Source organism: Bombina bombina, chromosome 7, assembly GCF_027579735.1.
Source record: "Bombina bombina isolate aBomBom1 chromosome 7, aBomBom1.pri, whole genome shotgun sequence".
Lineage (NCBI taxonomy): Eukaryota > Metazoa > Chordata > Amphibia > Anura > Bombinatoridae > Bombina > Bombina bombina.
In genome coordinates this window covers 517808615-517827109 of record NC_069505.1, presented here as the reverse complement: position 1 = coordinate 517827109, position 18495 = coordinate 517808615, and the positions used below count along the sequence as shown (strand labels likewise).

The following is an 18495-nucleotide window of genomic DNA, read 5'->3' as shown; positions in this document are numbered from 1 at the left end:
GGCCAATGCAACTTCTGATACCTTGATGGCGATTTCAGAGGTACCCTCCCAGGGCTCTGAATTGGAGGGTATGGAGGTTCTATCCGAAGGTGAACTTTCTGATTCAGGAAGTGCTTTACCACTGACGGATTCATAAGTGGTTTCTTTCAGATTTAAGCTTGAATACCTCCATTTAATATTGAGGGAGGTTTTGGTGACTCTGGACGACTGTGATTCAATAGTGGTTCCTCCAGAGAAGTTGAGTAAGTTGGACAGATATCTAGAACTCCCTTCTTATTCAGATGTCTTTCCAGTTCCCAAGAGAACTTCTGAGATTATTGCTAAGGAATGGGAGAGACCCTTCTCTCCTCCCGTTTTAAGAAAATTTACCCTATAGCTGACACTATTAGGGACTCTTGGCAGACGGTCCCTAAGGTGGAGGGTGCTATTTCTACTCTGGCTAAACGAACTACTATTCCTATTGAGGATAGTTGTGCTTTTAAAGACCCTATGGACAAGAAGTTGAGGGTCTCCTTAAGAAGATCTATGTCCATCGGGGGTTGTTATTACAACCGGTGGCTTGCATTGTTACGTTTACCAGTGCGGCTGCTTATTGGTGCTCTGGAAGAGTCTCTTAAGACTGAGACTTCTTTGGAAGAGTTACAGGATCGGATTAAAGCTCTTAAATTAGCTAATTTGTTTATTACGGATGCAAATTGGCAGCTAAGAGTTTTTCCATCTTAACTCGCAGAGCCTTATGGTTAAAGTCTTGGTCTGCGGATGTATCATCCAAGTCTAAACTTTTGGCTATTCCCTACATGGGGAAAACTCTGTTCGGTCCTGACTTGAAAGAAATGATTTCTGACATCTCGGGAGGCAAGGGTCATCTTCTCCCTCAGGATCAAAACATAGAGGTTGACAGAGTAATTTTCGTTCCTTTCGAAACTTCAAGGGAATCCCCCCTTCCTCTTCCTCTAAACAGGAAGGGAACTATTCACAAACCAAGTCTACCTAGAGGCCCAACCAGTCTTGGAACAAGGGTAAACAATCTAAAAAGCCTGCTGCTGCTCCCAAGTCAGCATGAAGGGCTGGCCCCCGATCTGGGATCGGATCTAGTAGGGGGCACACTTTACTTCTTCATCCAGGCTTGGATGCAAGACGTTCAGGATCCCTGGGCAATAGAAATAGTGTCTCAGGGATACAAATTGGAGTACAGAAAATTCCTCTCCCAGGGGAAGGTTTCTTCTTTCACGTTTGTCTGTAGACTAGATAAAAAGAGAGGCGTTCTTACGTTGTGTAAGAGACCTCTTCTCCATGGGAGTAATCTGTCCCATTCCAATTCAGGGACAGGGGTTTTATTCAAATATGTTTGTAGTTCCCAAGAAAGAGGGAACCTTCAGACCTATTTTAGACCTCAAAAGTCTAAACAAGTTTCTCAGACTTCCATCCTTCAAGATGGAAACCATTCGTACCATTCTTCCATTGATCCAGGAGGGTCAATTTATGACAACAGTGGATCTCAAGGATGCATATCTTCATGTTCCTATCCACAGAGATCATCACAAGTTCCTGAGGTTTGCCTTTCTGGACAAACATTTTCAGTTTGTAGCTCTCCCTTTCGTTCTGGCCACGGTGCCAAGAATTTTCACAAAGGTTCTGGGGTCTCTACTGGCGGTTCTAAGACCGCAGGGCATTGCGGTGGCCCCTTACCTGGACGATATTCTGATCTAGGCGTCATCCTATCAACTAGCAAGGTCCCATACCGACATTGTGCTATCCTTCCTGAGAACTCACGGGTGGAATGTAAATCGGGAAAAGAGTTCACTAGTTCCTCAGACAAGGGTCCCCTTTCTAGGAACTCTAATCGACTCTATTTCAATGAAGATTTTTCTGATGGAAGTCATGAAAGTTAAAAATTCTGGATACATGTTAAGCCCTTCAGTCCAATCCTCGGCCGTCAGTGGCTCAGTGCATGGAGGTAATCGGATTGATGGTGGCGGCGATGGACATTGTACCGTTAGCATGTTTTCATCTCAGGCCTCTGCAACTAAGCATGCTCAGGCAGTGGAATGGAGATTATACAGATTTGTCTCCTCGAATAAATCTAGATCAGGAGACGAGGGACTCTCTTCTATGGTGGTTGTCGCCGGATCATCTATCCCAGGGGACATGCTTTAGCAGACCCTCATGGGTGATTGTGACAAAGAATGCCAGCCTGTTAGGATGGGGAGCGGTCTTGAACTCTTTGAGGGCTCAAGGAGTATAGACTCAAGCAGAATCTCTCCTTCCCATCAACATCCTAGAGTTGAGGGCAATATTCAATGCACTTCGGGCCTGGCCTCAGTTGGCCTCAACCCAATTAATCAGATTCCAGTCGGAGTTCCTTAGCGATGACCGAAGTGGCCAAAATAATTCAGTGGGCGGAGACTTACTCTTGCCATCTGTCGGCGATCTACATCCCAGGGGTGGAAAACTGGGAGGCAGATTTTCTGAGCAGGCAGACCTTTCATCCAGGAGAGTGGGAACTCCATCCGGAAATATTTTCAAACCTGATTCTCAGATGGGGTCGGCCGAAGTTGGACGTTATGGTGTCTCATCAGAATGCCAAGCTTCCGAGATACGGTTCCAGGTTCAGGGATCCCCAGGCCGAGCTGATAGATGCCTTGGCAGTTCCTTGGTCTTTCAGCCTAGCATATGTATTCCCTCCGTTTGCTCTCCTTCCCCGGGTTATTGCTCGAGTAAAACAGGAGAGGGCATCAGTGATTCTCATTGCCCCTGCGTGGCCTCGCAGGGTTTGGTACGCCGATCTGGTGGACATGTCATCTCGGCCACCGTGGAAGCTTCCATTGAGGGAAGACCACCTCATTCAGGGTCCCTTCCATCAACTGAATCTAGTTTCTCTGCAGCTGACTGCTTGGAGATTGAATGCTTGATTTTATCCAGGCGAGGTTTTTCTGATTCGGTCGTAGATACTTTAATTCAGGCTCGTAAGCCTGTTACTAGGAAGATTTACCATAAGATATGGCGCAAATATCTATCTTGGTGTGAATCCAAGGGCTACTTATGGAGTAGAGTTAGGATTCCCAGAATTTTGTCTTTTCTCCACAAAGGATTGGAGAAGGGGTTATCAGCGAGTTCCTTAAAGGGGCAGATCTCTGCTTTATCTATTTTGTTACATAAGCGTTGTTTCAGATGTTCCAGATGTGCAATCTTTTTGTCAGGCTCTGACTAGAATCAGACCTGTGTTTAGACCAATTGCTCCTCCGTGGAGTTTGAATTTAGTTTTGAAAGTTCTTCAAGGGGTTCCGATTGAACCTATGCATTCCATAGATATTAAGTTATTATCTTGGAAAGTTTTATTTCTGGTTGCTATTTCTTCTGCTCGAAGAGTATCGGAGCTCTCGGCATTACAATTTAATTCTCCTTACCTTATATTTCATGCGGTCGGATAAGGTGGTGTTATGTACTAAACCTGGTTTTCTTCCTAAAGTTGTTTCGGATAAGAACATTAATCAGGAAATTGTTGTTCCGTCCTTGTGTCCTAATCCTTCTTCTCAGAAGGAATGCCTGCTACATAATTTAGATGTAGTCCGTGCTTTGAAGTTCTACTTGCAGGTGACTAAGGATTTTCGTCAATCTTCTTCTTTGTTTGTCGTTTTTTCAGGGAAACGTAGGGGTCAGAAAGCTACGGCTACCTTTCTTTCTTTTTGGCTGAAGAGTATCATCCGTTTTGCATATGAGACTGCTGGACAGCAGCCTCCTGAAAGAATTACGGCTCATTCCACTAGGGCTGTTGCTTCCTCATGGGCATTCAAAAATTATTATGCTTCTATTGAACAGATTTGCAAGGCTGCAACTTGGTCCTCTCTTCACTCTTTTTCTAAATTTTACAAATTTGATACCTTTGCCCCGGCTGAGGCTGTTTTTGGGAGAAAGGTTCTTCAAGCCGTGGTGCCTTCCGTTTAGGTTCCCTGTCTTGACTTTCCCGTTTCATCCGTGTACTATAGCTTTGGTATTGTATCCCACAAGTAAGGATGAAATCCGTGGACTTATCGTGTCTTTAAAAAGAAAAGTAAATTTATGCTTACCTGATAAATTTGTTTCTTTTTAGACACGATGAGTCCACGGCCTGCCCTGTTTTATGAGACAGGTTTTTATTTATTTTTGGTTAAACTTCAGTCACCGCTGCACCTTAGCTTTTCCTTTCTCTTCCTAACTTCGGTCGAATGAGTAGAGGGGGAGGGAAGGGAGGGGCTATATATACAGCTCTGCTGTGGCGCTCTTTGCCTCCTCCTGCTGACCAGGAGGCGTAATCCCACAAGTAAGGAAGAAATCCGTGGACTCATCGTGTCTAAAAAGAAACAAATTTCAAATTTATCAGGTAAGCATAAATTTCCTTTTTTTTTTTTTTTAGGATTTGCGAAGTGCGTTCTGTAGACGGTGCCCCTATTACTTCCTTCACTGTTCATGAGTGTGAGGGATCCAGCCGTATCGGCTCCAGACCCCGCCGATACCTGTTCACCGGCCATGCCAGCGGTTGTATTCAGATGTGGGACTTAACTACTGCCATGGAGATAGCTAACAAAGGAGAGAGCGGAGGTGACTATCCCAGAGATTGTGGTAAAAGATAAGGGAGATGGCCCATTTCTCTTTTCCCAATATGTCAAGACTGTGTACTTCACCCAAGTGCTGATCTTTTTTCTCAATAGGTTTTGCTCTCTCTGAACTAGTTATTTTTCTCTTCACTCACAGAGCTGGGTGGCCTTACCCAGGAAGAGCTGTTGGAGCAGCTAGAGCAGTGTGACCTGGCACTCACCCGTACCCCAGACCTTAGTCCTGCCACATCCTACAGCCACAATTCCAACCCCCGGGCCTCAATATCTAGGTATTGTTTTGTTTTTGTTGTGTTCCTCATAATTGTTTGACTTGTGCAGACATTCCATTTCAATGTGTTTTTATTTAATTTTATGTTTATTTATTCAATCAGTGTCTCTTCTTCCTTCCTTTTTTCTTCCTCTTTCCTTATTATGGTTTTTTTTTTTTGTCACCCGTGAGCTTATCTCAGCCTAGTTATTAGCAAACTTGCAGTCCAGAGTACCAGCCATGGAGGGGGTCTCATATTCTGGAGGGATTGTTGACTGAGTTTAGCGGTTTTATGCTGACCTCCAAAGGCCAATCCCTGTATGCTGGCATCATGCTAACTGTGCACATAGGTATAGCCCACATGCTTCTTTAAAGGGACACTAAAGTCAGATTTAAACTTTCATGATTCAGATACAGCAGTTTTAAGAGACTTTGTAATTTACTTCAATTATTATAGGCGCACAAGCTACTGCTGCGCATGTGCAAAAGTTCAGTGTTTACATATATGAGTCTGTTATTGGCTGATAGCTGTTTACATGATACAGGGGCCCAGCAAATTGAAGTCAATTTTGAAATTTCACAGAAATAAAATCTACTGCTCATTTAAAATTTGAGCTATATCGTACTTTATTATGCATGTGTTGATTATGCAATTCTACTGTAATTTAATGGCCCTTTTTCATTTTAGAGAAAAAAATTTTGTTTGTACAGTCATTTGTATAAAATAAAAGACTACAGGCTTGTGAGGTTAATTGGCATTAGGGTAGATTGTAAAGTAATACAATACAAGTTATTGAACCTAAATATAATTGCAAAGTATTTCATTGCACATTTTTTGGCGCTCATGCTGTAAAACAGTGACTGAACAAAAAAAATCTAGTTTATCTCTATGATCTGGATAATATTTTTAGGTCATTTTTTTCATTCATAAAACCTTCACTTTTCTCTCTTGCAGCCTTCAGTCCCAGCTGAGTGAAAGCTCACGTGCATGCATCTCCAGAGCTGCCTTTTCCAATTCACATCGCCCTCAGATTTTGGCTGTTCGTCCTTCAGAAGGATGGGCCTCCCTGTGCAGCCTGCAGCCTCATTTCACAGGTAGCCTGAGCTCGCTGCACAAGTCGGACACTTTGCCTCGCTCAGGCACAAAACCTGCCAGAGGTACTGGTGTTCAATCACGACCTGAGCTTCACGGTGTTGTGGTTGATCCTCCGTCTCCACGTGTGAACGGTGGCTTTGTGGAGCGTTGCCAAGAGCTTGCCCGTTCCTCTGAGTTCCAACAAATTGAATCACGGCGGCCCAGCAGTGAGATAGCTTCCACCAGAAACAGAACACCACGCGCCTCTTTGCCATCTAGGCGCCCAGCCTCTCCTGCCCCTTCGCAGCTGCCATCGCTCTGTGTTGCTCCATCCCCTTCTCCGTCATTATCCTCCGGAGGAGCAGGAGAGTCAAGTGCTTCATCCACAACACCTCCCAAGCTTTCACAGAAGACCAGGTTAAATGAGACCTCTTTCTGATTGGTCATGTAACTAAGGATGAGTGGGTTACACGTTTCTTAGTCCACGGAGTCTGTACTTATTGCCGGTGCATTATAGGCATTTGGGAGCCTTTAACAATTATGTGAGCTTTTGCATAAAAGGGCATCAAGTAAGCTTTACTTGGGACATGTTGCTAGGTTCCAGACACTTGTCCAATGGAGTAAAAGTCGAAAGTAATTGGTTTCATTACTGTACAGCAATAATGGATGCCTAAAAGCAAATGAAACCCAAAATGTATTTCATGATTGTGATAGAGCATAGACTTTTAAATATCTTTCCAATTTACTTCTATGCTAGAATTAGCTTAGTTCTTCTTGGTATCCTTTGTAAAAGGAGCGCAGCTAGCTGAACACGTCTAACAAGCCAATGACAATAGGTATATATGTGCAATCTACCAAAGAAAATTTGATAATAGAAGTAAATTGGAAAGTTGTTTAAAATTGTATGTTCTGATTCACAATATAAACATTTTGGTATTCATGTCCCTATACATAAATTGTTGAAAACAATTTAAAAAAAAATCTACTTTGGTTCACATCCTTTAAAAACAGCCAGGAAAGAAAGTTTTTCTTTCGCCCTCACAAAACACTAACACTCTCTTGAAAAAGTTCATGTCGCTTCATTAGTGTATTTGTTTTCTAGGCTAGGTAGTTCTATGCAGGCCTTTCTTAACGCCAATTCCTCTGTTCATTATTTTTAATGCCTCCCTCCCTCTTTGGAAAACTATTTGTCTTAAAAATATTATTACATTTTTCCGCATATAAGGTGCAGGAAACTTTCCCACCCTTCTGAAACAGCACTTATGCATGGCTTTTCCCCCCCTGTAACCAGATACTGTTTCATTCCTTTTTAAAGGGACAGTCTACTCCAGAATTTTTTGTACCTCTATTATTACCTTGTATCAAAGCCTCTGCAGACTCCCCCCCCCATTTATCTCAGTTCTTTGGACAGACTTGGATTTTAGCCAATCAGTTCTGACTCATAAGTAACCCCCACAGGAGTGAGCACAATGTTATCTATGACACGTGAAATAGCAGTGCCTGTCAAAATGCTCTGAGATAAGAGTCGAGCTTCAGCGGCTTAGAAATTGGCATATGAACCTACCTTGGTTTAGATTTACATAAAAAAATACCAAGAGAACAAAGCAAATTTTATGATAAAAGTAAATGTGAAAGTTTAAGTTTGCATGCCGTATTGGAATCATGAAAGTTTAATTTTGACTAGACTGTCCCTTTAACCTTCAGACCTCACCTTCTCATGTCTCTTTTCTGAGCTTATTTCCACCCATTTCCCTTTCACCAGGTTTCTCATAATCTCCCTCTCATTCTGCCTTTATACCTTCTCTAGTATCAAAAAATGCTATTATGTTCTATTTCCCTTCCTTTCTTTTTTTTCTATGGCACTTGAAAAGTCTAATTTTGCCCGGCATGGTCACCAGAGGTCACTAATGAGCTACATTTAAAAATTTGGCTGCAAGAGGAATTTAGCCAATTACTCCAAACTACATATGTGCAAAGTATTAAAAAAATACACTTGGTTCTTTTTCCACTCAAATACACTAGCTGGTTTATTCCTATAAAAAAAGGCTAGATCCTGTTACTGTATCCGGTGCTATGCTAATAGTGCCTTATAACAGTGTGGTTACTACCAAAGTGTGTCGTCTTAGGAATGGAAGCTAAGATTTATATGTTACAGTCTAGTCTGATAATAATGTAATGTGTTAGTGCATCTTATTGTTAAATGTATACTTTGTGTTTCCGTCATGCATTCCTACTCCTGAGCAGGACACAGTCAATCAGGAAAAGCACGTGCATTTAGATACTAGTCACTGGTTGTTTCCTGTTCACCAGTTTAAACCGTTTAACCCATTTGTGCAGTTTAGACAGTATTCAATGAACCTTTGGTAGTCTAAAGAACTCTTAATAATTTTACCATTAGACTACAGGTATACCTCACTTTACAGTGCTTCACTTTACAGCGATTCGCTAATACAGCGCTCTGTAGAGATGAAGTTCAACCTCCAAGGATTTTGAAACAGTGCTGTACTCGTTGTGAGATTGCTAGAAAAGTGACTGGCACCATTTTGTTATGCTTAGTTCACTCTGTTTATAGCATTGCAGTGCAATCTGTGTCTCAGTGCTATAGTCTGGCAAATTTTACTACAGTAATTGTCACAATTTTACAGGTACAGTATTTATTGAATATTAATTGAATACTTGCTGTGCTAGTGTTAAACTAAACATAGCACTATTGCACCCCTAATATATGTTAGTTCAACCATGTTTTCAGGATTTTAAACACTGAAAAGAAAGCTAAAACTGCCTTGTTTCACTTTAAGGCGGTTTTCACTTTACAGCGGGGCTCCGGTCCCTAACCCGCTGTATGAGCGGGGTATACCTGTATATTGTCCACCAGAATTAAACAGGTTTTGTACATGGCGAAGGGAACTTTAATCGAAAGTATGACCAAATGTTTTTTTGTCGATTTCTCAGTTTATACTGCATAATATTTCCAGACCTATTTTGTGTGTCTGGAAGGCAGTTTTTCATCCCTATTGCATTTAATGTTCACCTGGTATCTGTATCAAGCCGCAAAAGCAACGTTCATTTATGCCACAAAGCAACTCCTGCACATAATGTCATGACGGTCAAGTAAAATATGTCCAGAAACGCGTTTCCCCTGAATTTTATAGTGCCTTCCTGCATAGCTCCTCCCATTTCCTGATTCTACCATCTAACTTTTTGGGGGCTTTGGACTTTTGCCTCCTTATATTTTATTCATTGGTGCCGTCTTGTGAATTATCAGTAACTGTCTTACTACAGTGGACTAAAGTATGTTACTGGTTTTATATATATTTTTTTCAGTATGACCTTAACCTTTGGCAGCTTTCTTTTTCGTTAGTATAAAAATGTAGACGTCATCTCTTACTTTTAAGTGGATCTATCATTTTTGACGTTTTGGATTCTCTTTAAGGAATGTCATAAATACATTGCACTAATCTTGTATTGTAAAAACATTTTACAGGACTACTTTAATTTGATGGGACCTTATCATATCGAAACAAAAGGGGCATTTGCAGGCATTGTATTATTGTTACATGTATGGGTTGACTTTATTTCATCTTAAAGTGATGGTAAATTCACATAAGTAACTTAATATTTTGAAAGCTCATATAATTTTAAGCATGTGCTTATTTTTGTCCAAAACAAAACTAATCTTTTTATAAAAAAAAACCCCTTTCTGTGAGACTCCGTTACCTGCTTTAATGCAGCCTCTGTCATACAATTTCTTATTCTTCAATCTGACAGGCAGCTCTTTCAGCCAATAGGAGCTGCACCATAATCCCTTTGTAAGTTACTGACAGCACGCTCCCATTTTACTGCTTCGGCAGCGCAGATAGCATAGCAAACTGCGCTTGCGCAGTTGTACTTTATGGCTGAGTCGGCCTCAAGTTACCAGCACGGGAGCGTGCAGTCAATAACTTACATTATATGCACTTTTTAAAATATTAAGTTGCTTCGGTGAATTTACCATCACTTTAAATGTACAGTTTTGTCGTGCGTGCTCTTCCATTATAATACTGTAAAATTTAGAAGTGTTTCTGTATAAGGAAAACCAAAAACAAACTATCCATGGTCTATCAGAATGATGCTAAAGAGCAGAATTTGCCTACATTTTTTTTTAAACTGGTTATTTATACAATAAGAAACTGTGTTTCGGATCTAACCTGTGACTACCAGATATAATGCACCATTTTGCTTGCAGTTTTGTTTTCAGGGTTTTTCTGATCGCTGAATTCTAAGTCTAATTCCCATAAACCAATAGGAAAATGTCTTTAGAGCCGAACAGCATGGTGGCTTCTTAACTAAAAACAAAAAAGGGATAAACCAATCTCAGGACATGTTTGTGCAGCTCAGATTCTAATTCCTAAAACTATGGGGCCTACATAGACTTTCAGCTTAGTGCTACAATAGCTCACACAACAAAAGTGCATTAATCATCCCCTCATGGAGGGGTCAGCTCGTAGTATTGATAAAATAGCAGTTGTATTTTGTTTGTTTCTACATGTAACATGTTTCTACAGTTTTATTTTTTTATTTTTTCTATTACAGGAAAATTGTCACTTGCTGTAATAAGTTTTTTTTTTTGTAATAAACAAGTAAATTTATGTAGCTGTAGTTCTCTCATCTTTGCTTCTCTGTTTTTTTCTTTCTCTTTCTTTTTCTCTCTCTCTCTCTTTTTCTCTCTCTCTCTTTTTCTCTCTCTCTCTCTTTTTCTCTCTCTCTCTCTCTTTTTCTCTCTCTCTCTCTTTTTCTCTCTCTCTCTCTTTTTCTCTCTCTCTCTCTCTTTTTCTCTCTCTCTTTCTCTCTCTTTTCTTTTTCTCTCTCTCTTTCTTTTTCTCTCTCTTTCTTTCTCTCCTTTGTCCTCTTATTCAGTTTCCCACTTCTCTCTGTCTCTCCTCCCCACCACCACATGGAGAGAAATCCTCATATTGCCTTTAGAGCATTCACTGACCTTATAGTAGTGACAAGACTTCTTATAGAATAGCGCCAGACCGTAGAACTTTACAGGATCGGGTCTTTAGTCCCTGCTGTTTCTCACTACTGTCTGTCTCTTTCTCTCTATCGCCTCTGTCCTCTCTCTCCTCTTATGGTTTCCACTACTTTCTCTCATTATTGTCCCCTCTCTTGGTACTGTACTTTCCCATGCTTGGCCTCCTCTCTCATGTTCTCACTATTCTCATTTTTGTCTGCTTCCGGTATCTCACTTCTATTCTGTTTTTGTTCCTTCTCTTGTTTTCTTGATACTTTTGTCTGTCCCTTTTTTTTTTCTTTTTTTTTTTTTAGTTTCTCCGTAATCTTGTCTTTTGTCCTCTCTTGGTTTCTCACAACTTTTTGTCTTTGTCCACCCTCTTTCTCACTACTCTCTCACCTTTTTATCCCCTTCTGGTTCTCACTATTCTGTCTTTGCCCCCTCGCTTGGTTTCTCACTATTCTCTCATCTTATCTAGTCTCTTATCTTATCTAGTCTCTTTCTGCCCTATTTATTTATTTATTTATTTATTTATATATATATATATATATATATATATATATATATATATAATAATAATTTTAAGGGGATGGTGGTAGCACTCCTGGTAAAGCTAAGAGGCCCAAATTAGCCCACCGAGCCCCGGGTGCAATCCAAGTCTTTGTAACTTGTTATGCTTATAATAAATACATTGGTATTTTGGATACTAGACCCTGTGAGTGACTCCTTCAACTGCATTATATATATATATATATATATATATATATATATATATATATATATATATATATATATATATATATATATATATATATATATTGCAACTGTCAGGGTGCTTTGAAGGTAATTTGTAGCAATGTAGAAAAGAAGCACTCACTGAACTTTCTTCAACGGTGACAAACAAATTAAATGAAATTTTAGTAGTGACGTTTCGGGACTGCAACAGTCCGAGGAAGGGACTGTTGCTTTCCCGAAACGTCACTACTAAAATTTCAATTAAATTTGTTTGTCACCGTTGAAGAAAGTTCAGTGAGTGCTTCTTTTCTACATTGATATATATAAAATTCACTTAGTCTTTTGATTTATTGGCTTTACAAGCTTCTCCAGTTGGTTCTTGTACACAACTGATTTACTAAAGCTTATCCATCACTGTTTGCTGCATAGAATAACAGAAGCTGGAGACATAGATTAGTGGAGGTATTTGTTATTGTTGGCTGTATACATTTATCTTTCAGTAGTTACATACAGCTTTTTCCATTTTACTTCACAAGATTATAGAAGATAATACAGATGTATATATATATATATAAAATGTAGAAAAAGAGCGCACTCCCACTCAAAAAGCATCCACCAGGGTGCAGGCAAATGTAATAATAAAGTAAGAAAAAGGCTTGCACTCGCTGGGTTTGTGACAAAGTGCTTTAATTAGCCCAAAAATGTGACGTTTCGGGGATCAATCACACCTTCATTGGTCTGATGAAGGGGCGATTGATTCCTGAAACGTCACATATTTTTGTGCTAATTAAAGCACTTTGTCACAAACCCAGCGAGTGCAATCCTTTTTCTTACTATATATAGTCCTAACTCAACAACGTCCCAGCTCAAACTGTTTTAACCTAGGAACGTGAAATAATTTGGAAGGTACGTTGTTTTTATGACGTAGGCACCAACTAAGGAAGGAAGTTAAGTTCCTAATGGGGTGAAAAAGGGGAGGGATTTGTGGATACCTATATCTCAAAAACTGAAGATGTTAGACGTGAAAATTGGTAGTTGGATTCTCCTTAAAAAAAAAAAAAAAAACATAATTTATGCTTACCTGATAAATTTATTTCTCTTGTGGTGTATCCAGTCCACGGATCATCCATTACTTGTGGGATATTCTCCTTCCCAACAGGAAGTTGCAAGAGGATCACCCACAGCAGAGCTGCTATATAGCTCCTCCCCTAACTGCCATATCCAGTCATTCGACTGAAACAAGCCGAGAAAGGAGAAACCATAGGGTGCAGTGGTAACTGTAGTTTAAATTAAAATTTAGACCTGCCTTAAAAAGACAGGGCGGGCCGTGGACTTGATACACCACAAGAGAAATAAATTTATCAGGTAAGCATAAATTATGTTTTCTCTTGTAAGGTGTATCCAGTCCACGGATCATCCATTACTTGTGGGATACCAATACCAAAGCTAAAGTACACGGATGAAGGGAGGGACAAGGCAGGCTTAAATGGAAGGAACCACTGCCTGTAGAACCTTTCTCCCAAAAATAGCCTCCGAAGAAGCAAAAGTATCAAATTTGTAAAATTTTGAAAAGGTATGAAGCGAAGACCAAGTCGCCGCCTTGCAAATCTGTTAAACAGAAGCCTCATTTTTAAAGGCCCAGGTGGAAGCCACAGCTCTAGTAGAATGAGCTGTAATCCTTTCAGGGGGCTGCTGTCCAGCAGTCTCATAGGCTAAGCGTATTACGCTCCGAAGCCAAAAAGAAAGAGAGGTTGCCGAAGCTTTTTGACCTCTCCTCTGTCCAGAGTAAACAACAAACAGTGTAGATGTTTGGCGAAAATCTTTAGTAGCTTGTAAGTAAAACTTTAAAGCACAGACCACGTCCAGATTATGTAAAAGACGTTCCTTCTTTGAAGAAGGATTAGGACACAATGATGGAACAACAATCTCTTGATTGATATTCTTGTTAGAAACTACCTTGGGTAAAAACCCAGGTTTTGTACGCAGAACTACTTTATCTGAATGGAAAATCAGATAAGGAGAATCACATTGTAAAGCAGATAACTCAGAGACTCTCCGAGCCGAGGAAATAGCCATCAAAAACTGAACTTTCCAAGATAAAAGTTTGATATCAATGGAATAAAGGGGTTCAAACGGAACCCCTTGAAGAACTTTAAGAACCAAGTTTAAGCTCCATGGGGGAGCAACAGGTTTAAACACAGGCTTAATTCTAACCAAAGCCTGACAAAAAGCTTGAACGTCTGGAACTTCTGCCAGACGCTTGTGCAAAAGAATAGACAGAGCAGAAATCTGTCCCTTTAAAGAACTAGCTGATAATCCTTTTTCCAAACCCTCTTGGAGAAAGGACAATATCCTAGGAATCCTAACCTTACTCCATGAGTAATTCTTGGATTCACACCAATAAAGGTATTTACGCCATATCTTATGGTAGATTTTCCTGGTGACAGGCTTTCGTGCCTGTATAAGGGTATCAATGACTGACTCGGAGAAGCCACGCTTTGATAAAATCAAGCGTTCAATCTCCATGCAGTCAGTCTCAGAGAAATTAGATTCGGATGATTGAAAGGACCTTGTAGTAGAAGGTCTTGTCTCAGAGGCAGGGTCCATGGTGGAAAGGATGACATGTCCACTAGGTCTGCATACCAGGTCCTGCGTGGCCACGCAGGCGCTATCAAGATCACCGATGCTCTCTCCTGTTTGATTTTGGCAATCAGTCGAGGGAGCAGAGGAAACGGTGGAAACACATAAGCCAGGTTGAAGAACCAAGGCGCTGCTAGAGCATCTATCAGTGCCGCTTCTGGGTCCCTGGACCTGGATCCGTAACAAGGAAGCTTGGCGTTCTGGCGAGACGCCATGAGATCCAGTTCTGGTTTGCCCCAACGATGAACCAATTGAGCTAACACCTCCGCATGGAGTTCCCACTCCCCCGGATGAAAAGTCTGACACCTGGGATATGGATTGCTGATAGGTGGCAAGAGTGAGTCTCTGCCCAGCGAATTATCTTGGAGACTTCTAACATCGCTAGGGAACTCCTGGTTCCCTCTTGATGGTTGATGTAAGCCACAGTCGTGATGTTGTCCGACTGAAATCTGATGAACCTCAGGGTTGCTAACTGAGGCCAAGCTAGAAGAGCATTGAATATTGCTCTTAACTCCAGAATATTTATTGGGAGGAGCCTTCAGGGAATTCCAGACTGTACCCCAACCTAGAAGGCTGGCATCTGTTACAATTGTCCAATCTGGCCTGCGAAAGGTCATACCTTTGGACAGATGGACCCGAGATAGCCACCAGAGAAGAGAATCTCTGGTCTCTTGATCCAGATTTAGCAGAGGGGACAAATCTGTGTAATCCCCATTCCACTGACTGAGCATGCATAGTTGCAGCGGTCTGAGATGTAGGCGCGCAAATGGCACTATGTCCATCGCCGCTACCATCAAGCCGATTACTTCCATACACTGAGCCACCGAAGGGCACGGAATAGAATGAAGAACACGGCAAGATTTTAGAAGCTTTGATAACCTGGATTCTGTCAGGTAAATCTTCATTTTTACAGAATCTATCAGAGTCCCTAGGAAGGAGACTCTTGTGAGTGGGGATAGAGAACTCTTTCCTCGTTCACCTTCCACTCATGTGACATGAGAAATGCCAGAACTATGTCCGTATGTGACTTGGCAATCTGAAAGCTTGACGCCGGTATTAGGATGTCGTCCAGATAAGGGGCCACTGATATACCTTGCGGTCTTAGGACCGCCAGAAGCGATCCCAGAACCTTTGTAAAGATTCTTGGAGCTGTAGCTAACCCGAAGGGAAGAGCCACAAATTGGTAATGCCTGTCCAGAAAGGCAAATCTTAGGAACCCATGATGATCTTTGTGAATCGGTATGTGAAGATAAGCATCCTTCAATTCCACTGTGGTCATGTACTGACCCTCCTGGATCATAGGTAGGATGGTCCGAATAGTTTCCATTTTGAACGATGGAATTCTGAGGAATTTGTTTAAGATCTTTAGATCCAAAATGGGTCTGAAGGTTCCCTCTTTTTTTGGGAACCACAAACAGATTTGAATAAAAACCCTGTCCCTGTTCCAACTGTGGAACTGGACAGATCACTCCCATAACTAGGAGGTCTTGCACACAGCGTAAGAATGCCTCTTTCTTTATCTGGTTTACAGATAATCTTGAAAGGTGAAATCTCCCTTGAGGAGGGGTAGCTTTGAAGTCCAGAAGATATCCCTGAGATATGATCTCCAACGCCCAGGGATCCTGAACATCTCTTGCCCACGCCTGGACGAAGAGAGAAAGTCTGCCCCCTACTAGATCCGTTACCGTATAGGGGGCCGTTCCTTCATGCTGTCTTAGAGGCAGCAGCAGGCTTTCTGGCCTGCTTGCCCTTGTTCCAGGACTGGTTAGGTTTCCAGCACGGCTTGGATTGAGCAAAAGTTCCCTCTTATTTTGTAGCAGAGGAAGTTGATGCTGCATCTGCCTTGGAGTTTCGAAAGGCACGAAAATTAGACTGTTTGGCCTTTGATTTGGCCCTGTCTTGAGGAAGGGTATGACCCTTACCTCCAGAAATGTCAGCAATAATTTCTTTCAAACCAGGCCCGAATAGGGTCTGTCCCTTGAAGGGAATGTTAAGTAATTTAGACTTTGAAGTCACGTCAGCTGACCAAGATTTAAGCCATAGCGCCCCACGCGCCTGGATGGCGAATCCAGAATTCTTAGCCGTTAGTTTAGTCAAATGAACAATGGCATCAGAAACAAAAGAATTAGCTAGCTTAAGTGTTCTAAGCTTGTCAAGTATTTCAGTCAATGGAGTAGCTGTCTGAAAGGCCTCTTCCAGAGACTCAAACCAGAACGCCGCAGCAGCAGTGACAGGCGCAATGCATGCAAGGGGCTGCAGGATAAAACCTTGTTGAATAAACATTTTCTTAAGGTAACCTTCTAATTTTTTATCCATTGGATCTGAAAAAGCACAACTGTCCTCGACAGGGATAGTGGTACGCTTTGCTAAAGTAGAAACTGCTCCCTCCACCTTAGGGACCGTCTGCCATAAGTCCCGTGTGGTGGCGTCTATTGGAAACATTTTTCTAAAAATAGGAGGGGCGGGGGGGGGGGAAACGGCACACCGGGTCTATCCCACTCCTTATTAATAATTTTTGTAAACCTTTTAGGTATTGGAAACTGCACTGCATAGTATTTATCCAGTCTACACAATTTCTCTGGCACTGCAATTGTGTCACAGTCATTCAGAGCAGCTAATACCTCCCCAAGTAATACACGGATGTTCTCAAGCTTAAATTTAAAAGTAGAAATATCTGAATCTGGTTTCCCCGAATCAGAAATGTCACCCACAGACTGAAGCTCTCCTTCCTCAGCTTCTGCATATTGTGACACAGTATCAGACATGGGCCTTAAAGCATCTGCGCGCTCTGTATTACGTCTAACCCCAGAGCTATCGCGCTTTCCTATAAATTCAGGCAGTCTGGCTAATACAGTTGACAGGGTATTATCCATGATTGCTGCCATGTCCTGCAAAGTAATCGCTATGGGCGTCTTTGATGTACTTGGCGCCATTTTAGCATGAGTCCCTTGAGCGGGAGTCAAAGGATCCGATACGTGGGGAGAGTTAGTCGGCATAACTTCCCCCCTCGTCAGAATCCTCTGGTGATAATTCTTTTAAAGATAACAGCTGATCTTTATTGTTTAAAGTGAAATCAATACATTTAGTACACATTCTCCTATGGGGTTCCACCATGGCTTTTAAACATAATGAACAAGGAGTTTCCTCTATGTCAGACATGTTTATACAGACTAGAAATGAGACTAGCAAGCTTGGAAAACACTTTAAAACAAGTTAACAAGCAATATAAAAAGCGTTACTGTGCCTTTAAGAGAAACACATTTTGCCAAAATTTGAAATAACAGTGAAAAAAGGCAGTTAAACTAACTAAATTTTTACAGTGTATGTAACAAGTTAGCAGAGCATTGCACCCACTTGCAAATGGATGATTAACCCCTTAATACAAAAAACGGATTAACAAACGTTTTTAAACAGTCACAACTGCCACAGCTCCCCTGTGGCTTTACCTTCCTCAATACAAACCTTTTGAGCCCTTCAGAGATGTCCTATAGCATGCAGGGGACTGCTGAGGGAAGCTGAATGTCTCTGTCTGTAATTTTAACTGCGCAAAAAAGCGCTACAATAGGCCCCTCCCACTCATATTACAACAGTGGAAAGCCTCAGGAAACTGTTTCTAGGCAAAAATCAAGCCAGCCATGTGGAAAAAACTAGGCCCCAATAAGTTTTATCACTAAAGCATATATAAAAACGATTAAACATGCCAGCAAACGTTTTATATTGCACATTAATCAGAGTATATACCTCTGATAGCAAGCCTGATACTAGTCATTATTAAATCACTGTATTTAGGCTTAACTTACATTAATCCGGTATCAGCAGCATTTTCTAGCAATTCCATCCCTAGAAAAACTTAAAACTGCACATACCTTATTGCAGGATACCCTGCACGCCATTCTCCCTCTGAAGTTACCTCACTCCTCAGACATATGTGAGAACAGCAGTGGATCTTAGTTACTTCTGCTAAGATCATAGAAAAACGCAGGCAGATTCTTCTTCTAAATGCTGCCTGAGATAAAATAGTACAACTCCGGTACCATTTAAAAACAATAAACTTTTGATTGAAGAAAAAACTAACTATATTACACCACTTTCCTCTTACTACCTCCAGCTATGTGGAGAGTTGCAAGAGAATGACTGGATATGGCAGTTAGGGGAGGAACTATATAGCAGCTCTGCTGTGGGTGATCCTCTTGCAACTTCCTGTTGGGAA

At 41.3% G+C, this 18495-nt stretch overlaps 1 protein-coding gene across 1 annotated transcript in view; it reads left to right on the top strand.

Moving 5' to 3' along the window:
- The window catches only part of SHKBP1 (SH3KBP1 binding protein 1), a 47065-nt gene extending 36520 nt beyond the window's left edge, over positions 1–10545 (top strand). The window contains exons 16-18 of the mRNA XM_053721763.1: positions 4394–4578; positions 4732–4864; positions 5798–10545. Coding sequence (XP_053577738.1) covers positions 4394–4578; positions 4732–4864; positions 5798–6356 — 877 coding nt within the window. The 3' untranslated portion in view covers positions 6357–10545. The remainder of the gene's footprint in view (positions 1–4393; positions 4579–4731; positions 4865–5797) is intronic.
- The last annotated feature ends 7950 nt before the right edge of the window (positions 10546–18495 follow it).